Source organism: Aptenodytes forsteri, unplaced genomic scaffold, assembly GCF_000699145.1.
Source record: "Aptenodytes forsteri isolate BGI_AS27 unplaced genomic scaffold, ASM69914v1 Scaffold164, whole genome shotgun sequence".
NCBI classification, from domain to species: Eukaryota; Metazoa; Chordata; class Aves; order Sphenisciformes; family Spheniscidae; genus Aptenodytes; species Aptenodytes forsteri.
The window spans coordinates 3,838,647-3,863,710 of record NW_008795527.1 but is presented as its reverse complement, the minus strand read 5'-3'; the positions used below and the strand labels follow the sequence as shown (position 1 = coordinate 3,863,710).

Here is a 25,064-nt window from a genome sequence, read left to right as displayed (position 1 = left end):
TAGTGAGGTTGTGGCTCCAGTGGAGCTGTAGACAACCTCGAGACCCCTGTCATTGCCTGCCCCATGCATTAGACACACATGCCAGCACTGGCACCCGTGTTGGCACGGTGCGGTGGCTCAGGACGCTGATCTCACCAGGGAGGAGAATGAGGGGGTCACTGTGTTGCCTCCCCAAAGCTGCTCACAGCCTGGTCACACAAGGGCATAAAGTTCACGTTGCTTGCTTGTCAGTGTGTAAGTCATCTCATTAATGTGAATTCACACATTAGAGACATAGATACATGCTTCAGAGAATACAAATGTAATCCCATGGGGATGCTGCTGCATCACCACTGGAAGGCTGCAATGGGCTTTTTGATGCAATCCCCATTAATGGGTATAGAAAGTCCAAGGAAACCTCCTTGGAGGTTTTAAGATCGAATTAAAGGCCTGCAGCTGAGAATATTTATTGTTGTGTTCAGCTTCTCAGGGATAGGCTTTCCTGTGAGGTTCCTGGTTCCCGGTCAGTAGGGCTGGAAGGACTGCAGGAACAGCCTGCAATCTGCACTCTGCGTTTCTGTCTGCCGGGAAATGGAAGCAAAAACACACACAAAATTAAAAACTAATGAAAGGAAATATTTCATCTCTACTGCTGGTTCTTTTCCATTTTGCATGCAAAATTTACTTGATTTCAGCTGGGAATCGAACACGTAACAGGCTTCCTCTTACACACTGTAAACAGGAAACACGAATTGTATCAGTGGATGAGCTCTGTAGTCAACTTGGCATCATTTTTCTGTTGCTTTTTCTAGTTAGCAGATGGATTTGATACCAGATCTTTGCATTTACAATGGCTGAGGTCCAGACTGGGCCTGGTGTCGCAGGAGCCCATTTTGTTTGACTGCAGCATTGCTGAAAATATTCGATACGGAGACAACGGTAGGGTGGTTAGTCAGGAGGAAATTGAAGAAGCAGCTAAAGCAGCAAATATTCATACCTTCATTGAAAAACTGCCAGAGGTAAGAGATAGTGATCTTCTCTTCACAGTGAGAATAGATTTTTGGAGTGACATGGGGAAATCTTGGCAATGCTCACTTATGTTGATCAAATTAAAAATAAACATTTTTGTTTCCCTTAATAGGAAAAAATATAGAATTTATGTTTTAAAATGTCGGTGTGTTTCAAGCTTAAAATCCTTGTTAGTTTGTTCAAAAAAAGTCAATGTTCCAATTAATACAGTGGTAGACAAAGCAGAATATGAGGAAAAAAATGCGAGGACACTCTATGTACAAACAGGTCCTCATAATTTTTTTTTATATTTTTTCCTTTGACAGCTGAAACTTCTCAAGTTACTCTGAGAAAGTTTTACTGAATTATTTTAGAAAAAAGAAATTGACTAAGTGCTCTATGTCTAATTGGATGAGCCATAGATAGGGAGCGTTTCTTAACAAATATGAAGGGGCAATAAATCAAAAGTGAATGACATGGCATTTGACCATGCCTGCCAAGAATTTGGTTATAACAAGAAAAAATGTTTTGATAGTTTGTTTTCACTGTAGTTCTGTGTAACTTGAACATGATATAATGATGCTGAAAAAGATTTCATCTTCATTACTACTAATGATGTTTGGGATTCTTTATTCACAAGTGACGCAGGATCGAGTTCTTCATGTATGTGTCAGTAAACGTTAAATCTCTAGTTACTCTTATGATCATACGCTCATGGCCAGATGTCTGTGGACGCTTTACCACTGTATCACTGGTGGTACCATTCAAGACCTATTCCAGTCTTTGGGGAAGTAAATTTTCAGACCAGGTATAAACACATGTGTCTGTATATATAACTGTTTATACTAGACGTGTTTATAAAACCTTAGCTTTCTTAAAAACACTTGCACTATTCTTTTCTTTCAAGATGGAAATACCTAATCATTTTTATAGTCATGCATAAAACTTTACTTTTCTAATCTTCCTTCTCTAAGAGTATTCACAGGCCTTCTTTTTTTAATTTTTAACATCCAGAAATATAATACCCGGGTGGGTGAGAAAGGAACACAACTTTCTGGAGGTCAGAAACAAAGAATAGCAATTGCCCGTGCTCTGGTTCGTAATCCTGCCATTTTGCTTCTGGATGAAGCTACCTCTGCTCTTGACACAGAAAGTGAAAAGGTGAGTAATGATTATTACGTGAAATATATATCTCTATGTACATGGCTAGCTCCTTCTGTAGAATAAAATCAATGCAAACATGCTGCAAACGCTCAGCTGTGAAACAACAGGGCAGGTGTATCATGGTAGCTTTTCCAGCTGCAAGCTGTGAACTGAACGACACTAGGAAGCTGTGCATATCTACTAAATAAACAAGTAGAAAACCCCAAAACTTTAAGTAGAAAACACCATGGGAAGCTGATACTCTTCAGCTGTCTTCCTATTAGCTGTATTTGATGGTAAATACCGAATCTGTGTTCTGACCCAAAACGGATGCCCAAGAACCCACTTTTCAATGTCTCACGCTCATTTGATCAGTCTCACTGACCTCAGTGAGAAATCGTGTTAAGTAAGGGTGTCTCGTGTATGCACTGACTTGTATATCTATGGGAGATATATTCAGGTGATAACAAAGAGTAAGAAATCAAATGTGATTTGATTCTTCACTTATGACAAGTGAAGGCTTTCCAGGCGCTAACAGCATTTTCACGACATCTGTGTGCAGATCGTCCAGAAAGCTCTCGATAACGCACGGCAAGGTCGAACCTGCATAGTCATTGCTCACCGCCTGACGACCGTACAGACTGCAGACATCATTGCAGTGATCCAGAACGGCAGGGGCGTTGAGCCGGGGACCCACAGCCAGTTACTGGCAAAGGAAGGACACTACTATGCCCTTGTAAATGCACAAGTCTCTAATTAGTACTATTTGCAGATATTTTTTTTCTGGGAAGACATGAAAAGCTTACAGAGAATTAAGGTTGGCTGTGTCTGTGCTGATGGAGCAGGGACTGCGTGTTGCAGCCTGGTTGCTATATCCATTGTAGTCCTTGCCCCACACATCCGTGGGGATGAGCAGTGCATGCCCCAGGGTGGGTCATGGAAGGTGCACGGGTGAGTCCCAGGGGCTGAATCTGCTGGGCATTTGTGGGGATCGCATGATCTGGAGGCAGCCAGACCTGGAGTAGTCTCATCCACACCACGGCTTAGGTGGGGCACCCTGCTCTTGCTGTCCCCCCAAACCCTGGCCCACACCAGGTGCCATAGACAAGGCGGTACCAGAGTATGACAGTGGTTAAGCATCATGGATACGCAGTGAACAGGTGCTTCTGCTTGCCCTGTGGGTTTCTTCACCAGCCAGATGCTGCCATAAAGTCTTCTTAATTAGATAAAGATGACTGTCAATTCTTACTGCTGAATTTCCAAATAAAGGCATTTGAATTAAATTTAGAGAGAAGCGGTTGGATGCGTGGCTTTGTTGGTTTTTTTTTCCCATGTTATGCCACATTTCTAATATTACTGTGCTTCACGCATTTCTTGGAGATTCAATATTCTATTTCAGTCAATAATTGTAATGGTTACAAGCCTTCCATGTAGAGATAAATTGACATAAGAGATACCATTGTTTTGTTCAGCATTTTTCCATTGCTGACCTAATAGAGTTTAATCACTCTTTGCATCCATCAGGGTCATTTCAAAAGTCTTCCAGGGAAGCTAGGATGGCTGCTTTTGGAGTGGACTCACGTCAGCCGTGTAAATAGCTTTTCTTTAGGAAAAAAAATAAAAATAAAAAGTGGTTTTCAATATGGGATCCTTTATTTTGAATAGATGTGGCGCTTAGGGACGTGGTTTAGTGGTGGACTTGGTAGTGTTAGATTAACGGTTGGACTCGATGATCTTAAGGGTCTTTTCCAACCTAAATGGTTCTATGATTCTATGAATAATTTTAAAGATTGTTTTAAGTGTTGGCAAAACTCATTTACGCATGTGCTTTAATAATTGGTTATTCCTCTGATATGTTACTCGAGGTGCTGCAATACATCCTTCAACAGTTGAAGGATATGTACCATGTAGTCAGAGTGACTCAGCAGCCGTTTTTTTTGGCTGGTTAAACTCAATTGCAGCATTTTAATTTTCCAAGGCTTTGCACGTGGCTTTGGGTTAGGATTTATGGCCTGGAGCAACCTGCAGTACTTTATAATTTCCAGATATCTCTGCTCCATTGTAGCAGACAAAACTTACAGTAATGACTACCTCCTTTGCCCATTTCAATTGTTTTCCGGCATCAGGATCCATGAGGGGAATAAAACACACAAAAGAAAACAAATTCTGGTTTCAGCTTTGCCAGAATAAATACAGGCACTCTCCCTCACGCATTTTTTCTCAGGGACTGTTACAAGAGGAGTTATCACTCATTCAGGCACCCCTCTTATGTGACCTCTTCACTTCCTCATGATAGGCAGATACCACAGGAGCTGCTGCTCTCATTACATTCCCCATTATCCAATGCGGGCTCCAGTTAATTCCCTTTTCCCTGTTTTGTTTCTGCACTGGAATTAAAATTACAAGCAGTAGAGATTGATTCTCAGTTTTGAAAATAAAATATCTTCCTCCTTAATCCAGAAAGCTTTTGGGGAAGGAAAGAGTGATTTTTATACTTTTGGGTTAGATGTATATGTGTTTTTCATTACAATTATAATGAATAATAAATTTTTGTAATATTACAATTCATTACACTCTATTGCAGTAACAATTAAGTAAGATGAAGTAAAAATGAGAAATTAATTTCAATATATAAATGGAGGAGATAACCATTACGCTAAGGCTCTGTAACATAATGAATCATCTAACATCTGGGGCTAGTTAATGGAGCATCTTTGTGGAAAATACTGCATTCACATCCATGCAGATAATGGAGAAGAATCCAAAATGTGCTTACTTCCCACCAGCTTGGAATTATTTAGTAGCACAGGGGCAAGAGGAATGAGGAAATATGCACTATTTGACCTGGAAGGTGCTGAAAGAGTTGCAGCATGGTCAGCCTAGAAAAATAAGTTCCGTGACTTGTGTTTCCCCTTATTTGCTCTTTCAGAGGTCAACATTACCTACCATGGAAAGAAAAGTGACTACACTTGCATCCTTTTTGGCATGTTCCTCACCTCTGTTTACATAGAGATTTCTCACGCTGCAATAGCTGGACAGACTCAGTACCAGCTATGTATGCTAAGGATAAACAGATAAAGGTCTTGAAGTAAGACGCTTGGCAGCACTGTGTCACATTGTTCCTTATAGAAAGGTAGGCGTGGGTTTTGGTCAGGGCCAGAAGGAGCAGGTGCCGATGTGATGGAGGGAGCGTGTGTGCACCGCTCTGGGCTGTGGCAGCCAAGTGAGGAAAGAGCAGAGCCAGACAGATGTGCCTCGGGAACATCCTCTGCTCTTACATGATTAAAAAGGGAAAAGAGAAAACGCAGTTGAAGTAAATAGCGTTGATTTACTTAAGTTCACAAGTGAGATATTATGCAATGTAAGAACACACTTTACTGATTTATTTCAATACAGACATACTAAAGGCCATTCATATCACAGCCCTGTTTTAAAGATCAGCTGCAGACCTGAGAAAAACACCAGACAAAAGCAAGTCCTACCCAACACAAAAGAGATGGTGAGCAAGCAAACGGAGCAAAGTCCCAAAGATCTGTAAGAATGACAAAAAAGTGCACTACTGCATGCCTGCTAAAAGACAGACTGAGCGGGATGACTTTACTGACTCCGTGAGATATAAATAGATTAATGTGCTCAGCCTGTAGGCACTAATAACAAACTCTATGCTCTGATGGTTTACTTCAGACCAGCCAAGTCACCTTCCCAGCTGGATATGCCCATAGAGCTTGCAGACTGGCTGTGCTCCGATTAAAAGCAGACCTAAATTCAGAGATAAATGCATGTTAAAAGCACTTTTTCAGCACCAAACCCTAGACTGATATAGAGATCAAAAGAATTAGCTCTGACAGAAAAGAAAAGCCTATAAGGACACATCTTAAAAGCAGAGGATTTGTTGGCCCCATCACACTCTGTCCTGTGTTGCCATCTACCCCAGGTGTCAGAGATAAAAAAAGACTTCCCTTATCCCTGCCCAGGCAGGGGCTAGTGTTCTCCAAACACGCCCACAGTATGGTGAGTCGCTGCTGGTGTCACTGGGGACCTCACCCGTAAGATAACTGCCATGAGGATAGTGATGAAGGAAACACATCAGCCCATACTTGTCAAGGAACACCAAATGCCTTGTTCATGACTAGATGAGAAGCACTTAGCCCACACACTTTCTTTATGCCAGCACTGATCTAAGCCTCCTAGGGAATTATTAAGGTATGATGTCCCAAAAAAGAGAGCGAAGACTTCAGAGAAGGCATTCATAAGGCATTTTGGACAAAGAATCGAGTGTTTCTTAACCACTTGACTCCGTTGTAGTATCATACATAGCTGTTAAATTTTATTAAAACTTTGCGATCAGTAGTCTAGTTAAAATGTTAATTACTAATGCAGTCTGAAGCCCCAGAGATGGGAGAAGTAGTTGACAGAAGCATGTGAACTAGAGGGCACAGGACCCAGTTATCTTTATGGCCTCAAAAAGTTAATTGTCCTCTTGTTTGTATGAGCATTGGAGTGCACCAGTCCCAGTGGGTGATGTTTCCCATTCCTGGATGTGCTATTTCGGTTTGAAATACCTGTCGGCAATTCAGGAATAACGCTGTTTGCAAGACAGTAAATGAATATAATGTTTATCATCACGTGTTTTCTCCCAGATATCTACTTTCCTCTGCAGCCTATAAAATTTCAATTTATATTCATCTAAAACCTGTAAAGTAAGCATCCTCATAAAGAAGTTAATTAATAATGCTGGTTGTATGGCAAGAAGGACAGCTTTCATTAAAATTACAATTCACAACCCTTGTACTTTTAGAAACGATCTTTTTTTGAGAAGGGGGGAGAAAAGAACAATTGGAGGTTTTTTAGGGTCAGCTGAAATACTACATCAATGTGTCTTTCTATTTTTTTTTTACCTGGATTAGATTTATGAGTTTAATTAAAATTCGAGAGTTTGCAAAATTCCACTACGGAATCTGTGGCAGGCAATACCTCACCTGTCCTTTCTTGGCTACCATCAACACACATTGTACCGCTGACTTTACACTTACGTGTTTGCAGGTGGGAATGTGTCTGGCTGAGGGAGAGTTCGCAGGGCTCTTGTCCTACGGAGCTCTAGGAAATTCCTGTCACACTTGGGAGCGGGCCTATTTAAATGTTAATGGTCTGTGATTTCACCTAATTAGTAAGGGAAATGTTAAGAAACTATGCGGGATCGTTAAGGTCTGCTCACCTGACGTTGCTTGAGGGTTTGAAGAGAAACTGCTCTCCTGGACTGTGTCTGCTCTAGGAAAATAGCTACCCTTGTAACACTGGTAAAAAAAAGCCAGACCTTGATCTGCTAGATCCTACCATACAGATATCAGTAGGACAGCTGATAACCTAGTGCCGATGGAGTTTGGATTTCAAGGGTTAAGTATCTTCCCTGGGTGAGGCTTGTGCCTCCCCTTCCGTGAAGAAGTGTTTTGTCACAGCAGTGCTCCAGCTCTGCCTGCATTTAGGGCTCACCCGCTGCCTGCTACCACGGGCGCTCTACCCAGGGAACTCATTTTTTCTAAGGAGAAACAACCAAAAGCAGAAGAGTTCAGTTTCTCTCGAGCCATGGTTGTGTCTTGCTGAAGGAGGAAATAAAATGACAGCTTTTTCAAGGTTTTTCCAAGCTCTTCTGTTTGCAAACGGACTTGGATTATACTGAAGAACTGGCTTGGCAGTCATTACAGCTATATCCAAACTGTACATGACCTGGTCAAGACAGTGAGTGAAAGTCAGTGCATTATTTGACCTCTTTCCCTGTATCCATACTACTGTATGTAGGACAAACGACTTCTGTAAAATACACCTTCTCCATGTCTGAGACGTTAGGGTGTTTCTAAGATCTTCAACATAGTTAGGCAAGAAGAGAAATAGCTAGGCAACGAGGCCACAAACTGCATATATGTATTTTCTTCTTGTAAAATATACCTGAGGGGCTTATTTTGTTAAGTTCGGATCCTTAGGTACTTTTAAAGGACTGACAGTTTTCTATGCAAAGGTAGAAGAATCCAGTTGCCTTGCTATTCTTTACCAGCCTCCAGCTGCCCTATATATAAGCCTTACCACAGATTGCCCATCACCCTGGTATTTTCTAGGGTTATAGCTCTCCCTGACTGTTCCCTTCTGGTTGCCTGGGCTGCTTTTCCTCCTCAAGCGCCTTCCCTAGTACACACAGCAGATGCTGCACCATGTGATCCGATGCAAAAGGACAGACAGAGACGAGAGGGGAAGTGCCAAAAGCAATAGGGATGCAAAAGGATTACTTTCTAAAATTAACAAAAATTTCTCAGCAGAAGAGTGGTCATTGCTCTCAGTAAGTGAATCATTTACACTGGATTGCTTCCATCTGCCTCTGTGCTGTGCTTTGTCATCTAGACTGCGGGCAGCTCTTATCTACCTGAGACCTTAGCAGTCACCTTCTCATTTTAGCATTTATTGCCTACCTGGCTCATCAGCAGTTATGTCCAGAAACTATTTTCTGAAGCGTGTCTTTCCATCTGGAAATAATAATTTGCTGTGCCCTTAGGGAAGCTCACACATCCGCTCGAGTTATCCCCAGCCTGTCCAACGACATCAGTATCACATGCTCCAAAGCAAACTCGCTAAGCCTTCCTGTAATTCTCCTGAAGATGCCAATCTTTATTTTACTGAATGCTTTCACAGAAAGATATTTTAAAGTCGTGTTAGCTCAACAAATAGATTTTGTGGACTTGTTTGAATTGACCGCTATGTATTTCCTTGCTCTGCTGCTGCCGTAGGAGTAACATCCTCATTTCTTTCTAATCATTATGAACATCGTCTGTGACTACTGCCTTCTCCTATATAGTCCAAAGAAAAACCATCTTGCAGTTAACCACCACTAGAATAGTTCCTTTTGTTACGGTCCTTGAGGTTTGAAAGAATGACCTGAATACGTCTATTTTTGTGGAAATAATTGTTCAAGTTCACCCCTAGTTGCAAAAGGCTATCCTCACTATTTGATCCACCACGGGCAGCATTCCTGGAGAACCCACACGGTATTCTATGAAGAGGGAAACAAGAGGGAAACGGGCACTGCAGTGGGACACTTACCACTCAACTTCAGACATTTAGGGCTGAAGCAATCAATCAGATTGCCTTTAAAGCACTCTAGGATATGACTCATCTGCTTCCAGATGTCTGTCTGAGCGTACCGTGAACTACCCCAGGGAAGTGCCTATTTCTTACCATAAATATAAATGGGGAGTCTCGGTTTTCATTCAGATTATACATTTACATTAGGTGAAGAGAGTTCCACTCCGAATGTTTGATCTTTCTTAAAGAGATTGCTAGGTTAGCTTATCAGTCCTGCAAATAATTTTTGGAGGTCCTGACCAGAAAGGCGCTGGGGAGCACACTCTTGCAGACAAGGAGTACTTTGAGGAAGAGGAAGGGCCTCTGCAGCACAGGAGGGTGAAGTCTCTTCGTCTAGGTATTAGCAGTGCAAGAAGGTTGGAGTGAAGGACAAACGTTCAGGCAACAGGAATTGTTTATCCTGAATGTGTAAGATGGAAAAGAAATTTACAAATTGCAGAAGCATCCAAAACGGCTTACAATAATGAGTGAATTAGCAGAATCTGGATTTTTTTTCCCTCTCGGATGGCATGAGGGGAATTTGAAACAAGGAGTTAACATTTTCAGGGATCAAAATAAACGGTGTCTCTGACAATCCCACACATTGCCTGTTTTTTATGAAACCACACTTAAAATGGTAAGTGGAGTTCCCATTTTCACATCTGCTATTCATATGAACATACACCTGGCAATGTAGTGTGTGTGTTGCTTCAAAGGAAACTCAACCAAACAATTATCACTTTATGCAGCACTAATGGTCTCGGTTATAAACCCAGTACATGTGTTTTATTTACTGTAAATGAAATGTATATCAGCAACACTGAATATGAAAATGAAATTTTAATGGGCCGCTTTTATGATGTTAGAGCAACGTGAAAAGACATCTGTAATGTGATTTACTTTTTAATATTCAGTAATGAAGTTTTAGTTGGAATAAATATGGTTCCCAATAAAGACTCACATGACTGTTTTCTTCAATTTCTTATTTCACACATACTTGGAGACCTGGAGCAACTTTTTCCATGAATTTATGCCAATCCTTTTGGGACTTTTCCAATGTTATGTTTTAATGTTTTCTTTCTCTCTCTCTTTTTTTTTTTGGTATATCTTAGTACCGTGCTATAATTATTTTGCACTTATACATTTAGTTGCACAGTGTGAAATGTATATTATGAAATGTATATCAGCAACACTGAATATGAAAATGAAATTTTAATGGGCCGCTTTTATGATGTTAGAGCAACGTGAAAAGACATCTGTAATGTGATTTACTTTTTAATATTCAGTAATGAAGTTTTAGTTGGAATAAATATGGTTCCCAATAAAGACTCACATGACTGTTTTCTTCAATTTCTTATTTCACACATACTTGGAGACCTGGAGCAACTTTTTCCATGAATTTATGCCAATCCTTTTGGGACTTTTCCAATGTTATGTTTTAATGTTTTCTTTCTCTCTCTCTTTTTTTTTTTTGGTATATCTTAGTACCGTGCTATAATTATTTTGCACTTATACATTTAGTTGCACAGTGTGATAATGTATATTGATTCTGATAAATTTGTCTGCATCCACCACTGTTAAATAATCTTTTCCTCTATCACTCACAAATAAACAGTTATGGATGTGCTTTTTCTGTGAGAAAATGTCTAATCTGCCCCATTTGTGGAAGAGAGGAAAGCATACACTTTGCAATATATATGAGTATACTTAAATGGATATATAGTTTTAGATTTATAAAATATATGTTTGTATATATTTAAATACATTAGAGATTGCTTCATGATGAGAAGTTTGGAAAGAATCCAAGCAAAAATTCGAATGAATCATGGGAAAATTCCATTTGCTTTCAGCATTTTAGTTCAATCTTGCAGAGTCAAAAGTAGTTTTTTCTTCTGACAGTCACCAAGCTTTGATGATGCAATTTCTCTTTTCAGCTTAGTCAGACACTTAAGCCATCACTCTTGACTCACATACTGCACTTGCCCCCATGATTTTAGCTACTCACACATATTTATTCCATTTTTCAGTAGATAAATCTTTGTTAGCTTTTATGTCTAGGCCTTTTAGCCATACCTCCTGGGAAAGCAATTAAAGTCCTTGCACTTGAAAAGCCCAGACAGCTCACGCTATGAAAGCAGCAGCAAGTCTGTCCAGACCCCAGAAGCTGCCCCCTGGCTTCCACGAGAGATGGTTTTATGAAAAGCTACACAACCCAAACCAGCTTCTGCGAAAACACTTCTTACAGCAAAATTAAACCTCTCCTCGTCTCGCTGCTTTGCCAGAGACTTGCTTTCTTCCAGAAAGTATAGCTTTCCTGTGAAGGCTTCGTATTTTCGTTCTCCCCCCAGCCATCCCACAGTTGCACGTTGTTTGCAGAAAAACACAGGGGCAGCGGTGCCCCGCTGCTGCTCTGAACCCCAGTCACTGCTAAGAAAATGCTCAGCACAGAAGGCGCCTAGAAGTGCCACCCGCCATGGGCCAACACCCCCACACTGAGTGTCCTTAAAATCTATCTCGAGCCACCAGGAGCACAGCTTATCCCACCCTAGTCATCATTGCATAGTTACTGCCAAGCGTCAGTAAAGAACTGTATTATGTGGGTGACATTTAAAACGCGTTTCGTTAAAGTTCAGCTTTTGCCATGACTTCTTCAGCTTGTTTTCATCTTTATGGGGAGTATTGTACATCTAAAAATGTATTTTATCCTCTTTCCTGGTAAGTACACTCAATCATAATGCCACCAGGACTGGCACATTCACATAAATATTTGCATGTGTTTATAATAAACTTGTGCTAACACAAGTCATATTTAAACTGAGTCTCGGGTTTTTTAATAAAAAAAACCAAAAGCACAAGCAAAAGAAAACAGGCATCAATAAATGTTTTTTAATGTTGCATATAACAGGTTGTGTTATTTGATTATGTGTGATTTGTGATTAACAGAATATTGTTAAAAACTACTGCATAATATATAGACTTTTTTACATCAGCAGTTCTATTTGTTTTCCCCAAAATCTGATGGAATTTCCTTCATGCCTCCTCATTTCTTCTCAGATTGCCCCACATATTAAGCAATGTCTCAGCTGCAACCACTGCCACAGAGAAAGAAACTAAGCCACCCGGGTAGCTCCGTCCTCCACTAAGACTAGCAAGGGCCCACTTGGTGAGACCGTATTACTTGAGATAATGTTCCCCTGGAAACAGAGGTACACAAAAAGTGGCTTGCTGTGTTTCATTTACTGGCAGGGGGAGATAAAGATGGCCAGATCGACTGTTAGAACTGGAAATGTCTGGGAACTTCAAGTACTAAGATGCACTTAGGCGTGTAACCCCAGTTTGATGACAAGTCAAAGCCAGAAGGGGCTTTGCTATAATTGTTACCATATTTATTATTTAGACAATTGCCTCTAAAATGTGCCAGCTTCTTTCTGACGAGGCGGGGAGAATCCTGTCCCCAAATGAGATCAGTCTAGGAAAAAATAAAACAGGAAAAAAACCCAAACCTTAAACACTTGAAGTACATGGTTAGATCAATACACACAAGCAGAAACATCTCCAAATCTTTCTTCAGGACTCTGCACTATTTTAACCTTCCAAAAAACTTGGGAACCATTAAAGGTTGAATTGAATGATAGTCAGATGTGTGTGTTTTCTGGAATTATTTCATGAGGCTCGAGGGGTAAAAGATGTTCTACAAGGACATTAGCCATACAACTTTCATGTGGCCTTCCGTTTTTCAGCTCATCACATTCACTTGTCCTATCTTGCTTCAGATTAAATGGCAAACTTGTCAAGAGAGGGGGAGGTATTTCCCCAAGTTGTTTACAAAATGACTAGCACCATTCAGCTTCGGTCCTGCCTGAATACTTTCAAGCACATGAAACACAAAAAAAAAGTGTCTCAAACAAAGAAGTCCTACACATGAAAAGGGTAAGTAAACTCCAGAAGTGGTGAGTAATGATGCTACAGGAAACTAACAGAAGACAGAGGATTTCTGTCGGGTATGGTTGCTCTCTGAGTGATTAGTAGTAGAGATTTCAAAAGGTCATATTTTTCTAAGAAGCCTCATTATGCTCAGATCACAAGACAGGGGATTTTCTCCATCCAGCGACAGCCGATATACGCAATCTGTCCACCCAGTCCCAGGTTTCGAAGCATGAGCGTCCTTCACAGCCTCCCGAGACCGCACCAAGAGAGCCTTGAGAAGACAACAGGGAGGAGAGTTTTATCTGCAGGACAGGTTACTTTGTTAGATACGCCAGGATCAGTGCCAGGATGTGTATCACAAGGTCTCCAAAACCAGCCCAGGGTCTTACCTGACACTGTTAATTCTGCCATGGCAAGTTCTTCCATAGCAAATTGCAATTGCAAAGCCATTGCAAAGACATTCTGCCCCAAATTGTTTTGGGGGAAGCTAGAATGAAAATGCATTCACTAAAAAATTATTTCAGCTGAGCCAAATATTTTGAACATTTTGTTCAAGCAGAAACTGGATATATGGTTTCTGTTCTTAAAATTCTTGATTAGAAATAATTTGTGCACATAAAAATATTTTTTTTGTTCTAGAAATGTTGAGATGAAGAGCTTCAACCTTCTCAGCAATTTTTTGTGGCTAAAAGCATTTTCCAAATTTAGCTGTGAACAGTTTTAGCTAACCTCTGCTGGCCTTTTTATTGAATAAACTATACATCCAAAGCCAATTACCCAGTCCTGTTTCTAACAGACTTGAGATACAACTCCAGCAGGAGACTTCTGTGACAAGGAGAACCTGCTGGGGAAAGGAGGCTGAGGAGATGAAAAACAGGTTAATTAAAAAAAAAAAAGGTTATTTATTTTCTGGCTATGCTCCGTAGTGCATCGCATAGTGCCATCGCACACCCTGCGTGAGACTGCTCTGTCCCTAGCTGTGCCTGCCTCATCTGGGGTTTGGCTTAATAACCTGGGCCAGGGAGGAAAGTGCTTGAAAAGCCCCGCTTGCACTGGGGCTGGGCTGGGGCCACAGCATCTGAAGTTGGCAGCGGGAAGAGCTTGTGCACCTTGCAGAGCCCTTCTCGTTGAGCTGAGCCACAGAGCGCCTGGCACCCTGACGGTCACCCCACCTAACGCTCACCGGGTTGCTGGGGCAGGACCGGAAAGAAAGATTAATGGAAAATGGATGGAGACAGATGTGTGGAAGAGGAAAGGGAGGATGATGATGGGAAGCCACAGCTTCTGCTCCCCCGTGCTTTGTCCAGTGCTACCCCAGCCTCTGGCTGTGGCAGCTGACAACCGCAGCCCAGGATGGGCGCTATGCCTCTCCCAGCGCTCACCCCACAAACGCTCGTTTCAGCGTGATGAGGATGGCCCTGCTGCTCTGCACCTGCCCAGCACGGCCACCACCTGCACTGCCCCAGCAGATCCCCTGAACTGCTGCAGGGGATGTCCCAGGTAGGACACCCCTTCCACCCCCCTTCTCCCACGGGAGACAGCTGGGGTCCGGGGCTGCTAGTAGTGCCCTGTATGGGCCTTCTGAGCGAGCCTTGCCCCTCGGATGTTCTTGCTCGTGGGACAAATTGGGTCCGGAGGAGAAAGAAGAGGTGTCATCCATGTTTTCATCCATATTTGGTTTGATTACCTGATTTTAACATTTTTACTGTTAAAAAAAAAACAACACCCAACTTGCTAGTATTAAATAAAAAGCCACTCTTCCTCCTTCCTTAATACATGCCCATAAAACTCTGAGAGCTTTTTAATGCTTCAACAGACAGTTGAAAATATTTTTAAGTTGCCATAAATCAAGATGTTTTTAGCCAAAATAGATCTTGAGCAATGTTTTCATGAGAAATTCTCTGGATCCCCAATGCAGGAAATGTCTGAGATTCCTGAGGAAGAGCGGTATTAGCAGGGCAAGGTGATGATACTCAGTCTGTACCTCCAGCTTTCACTACTGGGATGACAAAGGTTTCAAGGCAGCTAAAGTTTGAGGTATTCTGGCTTTTGACATAAGTTTAGTAGCTCACATGCTCCAAGAATTAAATTCTAATAATTTGCCAGAAATGGTTTTTCATTGGGACAGAGTAAAGGGGGATTGGAAATAATAGCCCTGATTTAAATCCTCATATATTTTTCCCTTTTTTTTTTTTAAGTATATACCTTGCAAGTTGTATATGATATGATTGGGGAAGGAGAGGAAATGAAAAAAAAATGCAGGAGGACAAAACAAAACCTTCTCACCAGTTGGACCCTTCTGTGTAATTTACAAGGCAAATTCCTCAGGTCAGAGTCTCATCCATGGGGATTTTCCACTTTCCCACTCTTGAGGAGTGCAAAGGCTATTGCACATCAGCACACACTGACACCCACGGAGAACCGAACCGTCTGATAAGAGATTGCTTTTGTTTCCCTCAAGCTCCCACGAAGGTACTCAGCGCACAGACCGGTATTTGTATTACGCAGTGAAGGGAAGGATTTAGGCCAAAAGAAGCTGGCAGCCATGGCTTTTTAATGAGCCATGTGCTGACAGGCCTGGTTGTGAGCTGTTACAGATGTGCGCCGGACAGTCTAATGAGATGCAGGAAATTCAGGAGGCCAAAAAACCTCTTTGGATTTTCTGGTTACGCTGGTAGGATCAAAACCGCTTGTGTTCTACCTGGCATCGCCGCGCAAGGGATATGCTCGATGTCCTTAATAAAAACATTACCATTTGGGGTAAAGGCACTGATGCACATTGATTGCCATAAGGGGGAATAAAAGAGGGGATGAGTCATTAGCCAAGAATGAGAGCATAGGCAAGACAGGATCCTGAAGTGGCACATTAATTATAGCAACGTTTTCTGTGATTCCCCTGCTATGTAACCAGAGATGCAGGAGCATGAGAGGGGGCTGCAGAGTGAAAGGAGATGGCCAGGATGAATGATCTGGCAAGTAATGGAAAGCAAATCCCTGGTGAGAGAATAAAACCCCCTGAAAAGCTCTCCTCCCCACAAAGCGGAGTCTCCAGCTGATGCGTCCGGCGATGAAGAGGCGCCTTTTCCCGGTGCTTTAACAGAGGAGCGTTCTGGTATTTCTCTCGGAGCATGAGTCAGACACAGGGGTTGCCAAAAAGCCGTGCCAAGCCCTGCTCTTGGTTGTATGGGCCCACAACAACACGGCACGTGAGCAGGTATTATCTCAGCGCCAACTGAGACACTGGACCGGCTGTGGGCTGCCATGTGCGGCTCCTCGGTTTCACCTTTGTTATCTCTGTGAAGTCTGATTATCAGCTCTGTTGCAGATGGTATTGCTGATTGCCAGGCCTGCAAATTCAAACAGATCAATGGTAAAGGTCTGCTTTAATCGTTATGTGACAGATAAAACTTACTTTTTACAATCTAGCTGATGAAGCACTAGGCAGCGGATGCCCCAGTTTACTTGTCCTGTGTCATATGGACAGGCTTATATATAAAAAAACATAGACAAGAGTCTATGAAACAAAATAGGACACACATACAGTCCCTTCCCAGCACAGCTAGGCCAGATAGCGTTTGCTAGAACTATAAAGCTACATAAGATATGCAACAGTGACATCTATTGGCACACAAACTTTTTACAGATCCCTGCTTGTTTATTCTCCTGCAATATTTTTAGCTGCATTAGCAATGCTATGAGTGTGCATCGCATGCTGTTGCGATAGCATGCTGCCGATCCCAGGCACAGGCCCTGCAAGCTGGCAGAGCTGCTAGGTAAAGAGCCTCTTGGATAACTTGCCCTTAAGGTGCAAATAAATTTAGTCTCAACTATGAACAGTCTTTTCTCTTTGCACAGTAAAAACTGCAGATAGTCCATGCTTCTGCAATCCCCACTAACAGTGGACTCCCTCTTTTTTTATTAAAAAAAAAAAGACATTTCCACTTGTGTAAACCTTCATTTGTAGCAAAAACATTGTCTTGTGACATGTTAGCTTGGGGGGAGAGGGGAAAGAGACTTCACCACAAGAATTTCTACTCTCTTGGGAACCCAGTGATTCTCCAAGGCAAAAACAGGTAGAAGCAAGACTGCTGGTAAAACTATTTCTTCTTTTTGGCTGTAAAGTCCTTGAGGCTGTGTGTTAAGTCCAGCCCCAGGTGACTATAGGGATCTTCAAGCTCCAGATTTCCCAGCCCACGAGGCAATTGCAGAGTTATGAGTTTTGGAAGTCCTGGGTTAGTGTTTTTATATCACTTGACTTGCCAGACGCATCTCTTTCAATTTGACAAAATTTACACCACCGGAGTAACTTTCCTGAGGAAGGCAACTAATTCTCCTCAGAGCCCCAGAGAGTTTTGCAGTCAGTTCCTCTGCTGCATCTATTTTTCAACAAGCCTGTGCATTGGGAGGGTAAGTGAGAAGCTGTCAAGGAACTAGCTAACATGGGGGCATTAGAGACTTTATCACCTTCTCCTTGCCTGACTGTGAACAATAAACAGGTGGGTTTACTCCCTTTTTTATTCGCCATTACAGTGCACTCTCATCTTTTCTGATTTGGGGTGGCATGGTTTAAGTGTTTGGAGGTTTGCTTCTAACGAAAGCTGCCTGCTTACTGTGTGGCCAAAATAATTATTTTAGCTGAGTGTGTGGTTCAATAACTATTATTAACTCCCGGAGATCTTTCACTATTTCCATAATTATACCTGAAACTGTGTAGTTCAATGCAAGAGGATAAACTGAGTTCCTGGAATACAGTGTGCTCAAGTATTTCAAGAGCATTGTTAAGTCAAGTTAAATCTCCAGTTTTGTTAGGTTTTTTCAGTTTTTTAAGCCTTCTTTCAGTGAAACTATTTCTGATTACTTCAGTTGCAAGCAATTTACCATGTGGCTCTGAAGAGATGGGGAAAAGCTTAAAGGACAAGGTATTTTAACCGAGACATTTCTTTGCTTTCCTTGTCCCATCAGAGAAACCTGGGAAAAAAGAGAAGAGATCCTATAAAATTGATTTTAAAGTGGATTTTCATTTCTATTTTACCTGTTTATTGTAGTAAGGTGGTGTCTAGTCAAGTTTTATTGTATGAATGAGTTTTGAACTTTCTCACATCTAAATCAGCTATCTGTAAAGAAACCTAAGCTGAGTAAGATCGCACATTGTGATCATTATGAAATCTTGTGTAACAATAGCAAAGGAAGGGACTGTGAGGAGACTGGGTTTCCGTTGTGGTCGTAGTCACTGCTGTTGCCCAAGGAGAAGTGGCAGCTGATGCATTCACTGCTAATGACTAAGAAAATAGAGCGCAAGCAGAGACAAATGCTGCCTCTAGAAGAAGAAAGTAGCTTTCCAACACAGCAATGCAAGAAAATCCCCAGTAAGCAGTCAGGTCGGTAAACCTGCGGCATCAGAGCTATCCTGGGTGAACAGTTTTACGTATGCAGTACATGATAATGCCCCCAGGGTTACAAGGTTGTCCCTCTTTTCATGAGTAATCATCCTGCTAGGTGTCATTCTCACTAAGGAGGCCCTGGAGCCAGAGCTGAAGACAAGGGAAAGCAAATTCACAGATGTTTTCACAAAGCTTCATTCCCTTCTTCCTTTTTTTAATTTTTAAAATTAAAATATCACTTTTATCTGAGTGTTTTCTCCAGCTCTCATATATTGGTTGTATTTGTGAATCCAGACATGCGGGTTTGAAAGGTATCTCCAAGCTGGAGGCACTTGATCCTGATTATAAACTGAGTCACTGTTTTAGGAGCTAAAACGATACATACAGGTTAGATGATCGGTCACTATGACGCAAAGGGAAGAAACCAGAGTCAGAAGGGTACATGGCAAATGACCTATATTTCTGTATAAAATGTCAGTCTAATTGCAATACTTTCTTCATCAGTTCTGCAGATAAGCTTGGCTTTTTAAAGTCTCTGCAACTGTCTGGCTGCGGAGCCAATTTGCTGGGGTTCAGAAAAGCACTTCATGTCTCCTCCCTAGCTTCTTTTTCACCCGTGTGTCCTTTCTTGAATAAAGCTGGCCAGCAGACCATTGCACGGAGAGCCATCAACCAAAGCATCCAGTCACCAGCATAAGGGTTAGGGGGACCAGCCGGTGAAAGAATTGTTAAAGCAATATTAACATGGAGACAAATATGAGAAAAAACCCAACACAATAAAAGGGTAGACCAACAGCTTTTCTACTTTGCTCCAAACTTAGCTTGGTGTCTTTTCCTGGGGTATCAAAACTAGTTTGAGCTTGGACTTGGGAAGAAGCCCTTATCTGGGGTTTTGTCCCTAAAACAAAGGCCTGACAGATACTGACACTTGTGATGAATTTGGAGAGCTGGCATGGACACCCATGGCTTGAAGATGGACAATGTTATGGCAAGGAGAGACGTACACGCACAGGGCTTTTTTTTTTTTTTTAATTACTTAGCTTTTTCCAATATGTTCTGCAAAGAATGTGCTTTGACAGGACTGAAACACAAGGTCCCCCTCTAGCAATGCTCACCCACATGTTTTGCTGAGATCAAAGCAAATTGCAGAAGAAATGTCCTAAACAAAAAGCCTATTCCAAAATGCATCATGTCTTTCCATAATCCAAGTACAACAACTTTCATAATTCTGGAGAGAAAAGGCTTGTAATTTAAAAATAAATTATTATATTGTTTCAGACAAACATCTTCCTGCTCCAAGCTCCATGCTGTCCTCAGGCACATTTTCCCCATCATCTAAAACTTTCTGTTAAAGTAGGAAGCTGATTTTTATGGTGCATAGCCGTAAGTTTTGCATTCACTTTTGGCAGAAGGGAAATGTTTATTTCCATCAGAAATCATCTCCTGTAAATGCACTAAGCCATAGAAAAAAAAAGGTGGGAATCCAGAAAAGCTTCTGTATAAAATTGAGAAGCTATCCCACTGAACTTATGTTTTGGCAAACTATTGATTGTATGCTCAGGGCCAAACATCTCACCAAGAAACACAGATCAGATGCTAATAAATCCTGTCATATCGATTGGAGAGTTGCCAGAATTTTCAAATGTTGTATGAGTCAAGAGTATTAATCTTGGGGAAAGGAAAGGTCTGGGTGGAATCTGTTCAGAAAAGAAATATCATTTGTTGGTATTTTAAAGGTAAAATACAAAAAAACAGTAATGTTCATAAACAAGAGCCTAAAGCAAGTCTGTAAGCATGCAATTACACAAAATGGAAAAACTGATCACAGCGCTTTTTTTCAACAAGTTATACTCTAAAAGCAAGGATTTAATTAATTCATTAAGAAAATACCATATACAGACCCAAATTTCTGTACTCTTTCTGCAGAAACACATATATATCCAGTCGGAAGAAAATACTAATTTTATAACACACACACAGTGTGTACCACATGCAATGGTACAATTAATACATTTAATATATGACATGTGATATAAGTATATAGTATATAAATACATTATAAATAAGTAGTAGTATTTATTTTATTACAAATATATGAAAGTGTCTAAGTAGGTCTATCACTTCAATTGAAAAAACAACTTCTTAATGTAATTTACAGAATTTTGCTCCCCATGGCAGACTTTGCTCTGTGTAAGGCATCATTAATCCCCGTAAAATTGACAGACATCAGTCTTGAGTTGCGTACCGTTAGTATATTTTGTGGAAAAAGGAGATTTCTTTTTCTTTCAGTTTTCTTGTTCCTCATTTATCTTTTTAACTGTCAGCTTCTCCCTCGGCAGAGGATAAAGATTCAGTTGCAAAAGAAATTCGTGAGAAACGTCCTTGCTTCAGATGACTGCTGTCTTTCACTGCTTTGAATGGATCAGAAGGTGCAGGTCGCATAGCCATTGCCACTTTCATTTGTCGCTTGGACATCTATACCCTTCCTCTGTGAATACAGAGAGCAGCATTTTGCACGAAGCCCGCTCGCATCACTGCTAGTTGAAATAAGAGGAGAGAGCAACTGACTTAGCTGAAAGAACCTAAAGAAAGTAATACAAAAGATATTAACCACAAGTATTTATAAAATCTATATGTCATACCAAATTTGCTGAGTGTAACTACAGAGAAAAGCGAAGGGAGAGATATACGTCAAACAGAAGCATTTTTCAGAAGAGCGTATTTCTAACCGTAGCTCAATCTTTGCAAGTCGGGTTGTGTGCTCTACACCTCATCCGTGTTGTGTCACTTATGACGATGTATTTATATACGTTTAATTTATAAATTAATAGTCCTAGAAGGGCTCTAATACCATGTAAAGGTACCAATGAAATAATAATTTCTGGTCAGATCTTCTGCTTTATATGCAGTAGTAGTGGCATGAACCACCAGTCTTAAACACGAACTTCATACACTGTAATATGCTATCTGAATTTAAAGGAGTTACAGATTTAATTCTGAAATGTCTTGTAAACAGAATATTCTGGTGGAGGTGACCCTCTTGCCTTGTATTACACCAGTTAATGTATTTTTTTTTCTAGATTTGCAGGTCATATTAATCCCTGGGGTAACAGGGAAAATTTGCACCAGAAACTTTAAACAAGTCCTCAGTTATGCATTGAAAGGTTCTCTTTATTTAACCCAGTGATTTAAAATTCAATTTTTGCTGATGTGGGAAGAGTTCATTAAATTAAATTACTGATTATCAAATTGAATACAAATTACGCTTTTCCCTGATTCCCCTTACACATACCATCGATTCAGTTAAATAAATTGAAGATCGCCTAAACTGTTCACACAAGTATAGAAGATGATAGAGTCATTTCTAATCAGTTTCTTCACATCCAAAAATATTCCTAATATCTATTTTCTGCCAAGTAAAGCATGCGACATGCCTCTGATGAACCCAGAATGTCTCAGACTGGCTGCCTCCGGGCAGAACCTCACATGCCATTTCCTTTCCGGAACAGAGATTATCCGAGCTGAGCCCACGACCTCCGTGACCGTGGTCACTTCCATTTCCGTGCTGCCTGCCCCTTTTGTGATTCTGCCTTTCCCACATACGTGACATCATCAGCTTCCTGGAAAGCTAAGTCAAGGTATTGACTTAGTAGTTTAGGTCACGCCTACATTATGCAGTCATGGTGGAGGCAGTTATACACGATGGCCTTGCTGCTTCTGTCATTTTCTATCCATGTGTCTTGAGAACTGCCTGGTATTAGTCTTAGTTTTTTGCAGCATTGAATCTGCTTGATTTGAGGTTATTCTCACTTCATCCTTGTGTTTCCTGACATCCAAAATAGAACTAAATTTGGTGATAAATATATTTTTCCCTTCTCGTAGGTTCTTTGCTCACTCGTAGTATCTTTTTTGAGATGAGTATTTGCCCTAAGGCTGTTCAATTCCTGGTAGCTTTTGCTCCTTCTAAATTGAAGCACCTTTCAGGTGTCCTCCATATTCAGTCCCTGAGCTCTACAGCCCGATTGACTTCACTGGATATTCAATCCAGCTGAATAAAATTCATACTAAACTTTTTCAGTTAACACGATGAGTAAGTGAACTTAATGGAAGAATGGACTGTGATGGCTGGTAAAGGGTTTTGTTTGTCTTTCAATTTTAAAAACATATCCCATCTATTACTAACTATGTGTCAATCATCCTAAAATTGGGTCAATCGAGTTTTTCAAGACTAAAATCTTTGCTCTTGTTGTTATGGCTCTGCAGTATTTAGACAGGGAAATTCATGGGTTAGTTATGCTCATACCTTTCAAAAGCATCTTCAACCACTTTTTAAATGCTGCCTTGGAGATTTCATTCCACCCCCATTTCCCTGCATTATAAAGGAAAGCAAATAGGTGTACCAGTTTTTCTTACTCTGTATTGCTTGCTATTTTTTATACTGCCACCCTTTCCCTCTCCCATACCTCCGACTGTTCTTGTCAGCAGTCTGGGAAGCTCTTTGTGAAAGCTGTGGTTGCTACTGACTCTCATACAGGTGTATCAGCTGGGGCAGCACCTGGCCTCCTACCATGGTTTGGGTAAATGTATTCTTTAAAACAGCGCTGTATAGTTGTGTTCTGGTTTTATTTGCTTCTAGAGGCAAAACATAGAGGTAAGAAACTACAGATCTGAAGGTGCAACAGGTCTCAAAAGGTTGATTTCAGAGGATCTTTCAACCCTCAAACTTACAATGTCACAGGACAACTTCAGCGGTGCTTGTGGGACCCTCAACAACTGTCAGCAGCAAAGCCTCAGGGCCAAAGGAGCAATCATTGCAAGTGCCCCCTTGTCCACCACATGCAAAGTCAGCAGCTTAGCTGAAGAACTTTGATTAAAGCTGGGAGTTCCTGGAGTGGTTAACACAACAGGCTACATCTTCCATAGAAGCTGGCAGGCAGATGGTCTTTATGTTTTTATCGGTCCCCGAGACCTTAATTTCGTAATCTTTTGCACCAGAGCTTTCAATATATCTTTTGCTATGATTTTTGCTTCTAAAATAAAGGGCAGGAGTATTATTTCTGCCTTTACATAATATCTGAATAAGTCCATTTTTCCAAGTTAACGTTTGCTTTGATAAACCGAAAACAGTACTCCTGTAGCTATCACAACATAGTAAAGAAATAATAACCCAAGTTAAAAATAGGCTCATGCAAAATAGTCTCCCGTGGCAAAGGGCAGGAAATTGGTTGCAGTTGAACTAATATTTCTCTTGAAACGATCTGTAGCTGCTATTTGCTACGCAGCTTCTGCACACCCCCAGGCAATTCCGGACACCTTTGGAAAACCCTCTGAAGCTGGGTGCTGCACTGCCTGTATGTGGAGGGGCGGTGTGATTTCTCATGCTTGTAGCTCTTTAGTACAGAAGAAATGTTTGTCTGTATAGGAGTGCTGTAGAAAGTGTATGTTGTATCAGATGACTCATTTATAATATTTCCCCTTTCTAAGTAGAGAATAAAGGAAGTGCATCCCAAAACAGGGAACTTGCATCCAGGCTTGTAAATTCTTCTGCCTTGGATGTTTTAAATAGATGAACACAGGCAAAATCACACAAAAGGACATATACAGTCCAGTAGAGTCTAGGTTGGTATATTGGACATAAGGCTTGTAACAATTTTTGGAAATAGATATAATGTTCTTGTTGCAATCCAGGTGGACAGTTATTTTGTTCCTAGATATTGAAATTATGCTATTCCTCTTGCACAGGGAGATATGAAGAGGTTTCCAATCTCTTTTCTGTGTACCCTATATACAAATCATGCCCTTTCCATTCTCTCCCAGGTGAAATATTCCCAATCTTTTTTTCATCTGTTTATATGATAGATTTCCCCATCCCCTGGTTTTCAGCAATTGTTCCTTTCACTCCAAGTGTAGCTGGGAGTAGGGACACTGCAAGCAATGGGGATGTCAGAACTGGTATAATACAAAAGCTCATAGGATATTACATGTACAGTTGTATATTTTAATGATTTCTTACAGCTGCCACACCAACAGAAAGTATGTTCTTTACCAATTAAAAGATTTTGCAGTAAACGCTAATCTCAACATTACTATATTTTTGCAGGATAAATAGTCTATAGACATGATGATGGGGAAAAAAAACCACTAGCGCACAAAAATATTCAAGGATCATATGGATGCCTGTGGTAAGTAGGTTTATTATTATCTTGTCCTGATTGACTTTTTTTCTTCAGTAGCTCAGCTGTCTGAAAAGCACTGCCTAACATTTTCAGAGTAAATCTTCAGAGCCGATACTGAGATCAGGTCATGGTATTAGTGTTCTCGCAAATGCTTTACTGCTGCTATAGCCATATTTATTCCACTGCAATTACTCACTCCCCAGTTTAAATGAGGTCAGGGAAGGGCCCCACCGGCACCACTGGCACGGCACCTTTAACTGTCCTTATCTCAGTCAGCTACGGAACAGAACTGAAGTATGACGGGAAAGAAAAGCAATTTTACCCATATCAAAATGTATATTTT

At 41.0% G+C, this 25,064-nt stretch overlaps 1 protein-coding gene across 1 annotated transcript in view; it reads left to right on the top strand.

Annotated features, from left to right (window-relative positions):
- The window catches only part of ABCB5 (ATP binding cassette subfamily B member 5), a 35,146-nt gene extending 32,256 nt beyond the window's left edge, over nucleotides 1-2,890 (top strand). The window contains exons 26-28 of the mRNA XM_009282053.2: nucleotides 792-998; nucleotides 2,002-2,148; nucleotides 2,693-2,890. Coding sequence (XP_009280328.2) covers nucleotides 792-998; nucleotides 2,002-2,148; nucleotides 2,693-2,890 — 552 coding nt within the window. The remainder of the gene's footprint in view (nucleotides 1-791; nucleotides 999-2,001; nucleotides 2,149-2,692) is intronic.
- The last annotated feature ends 22,174 nt before the right edge of the window (nucleotides 2,891-25,064 follow it).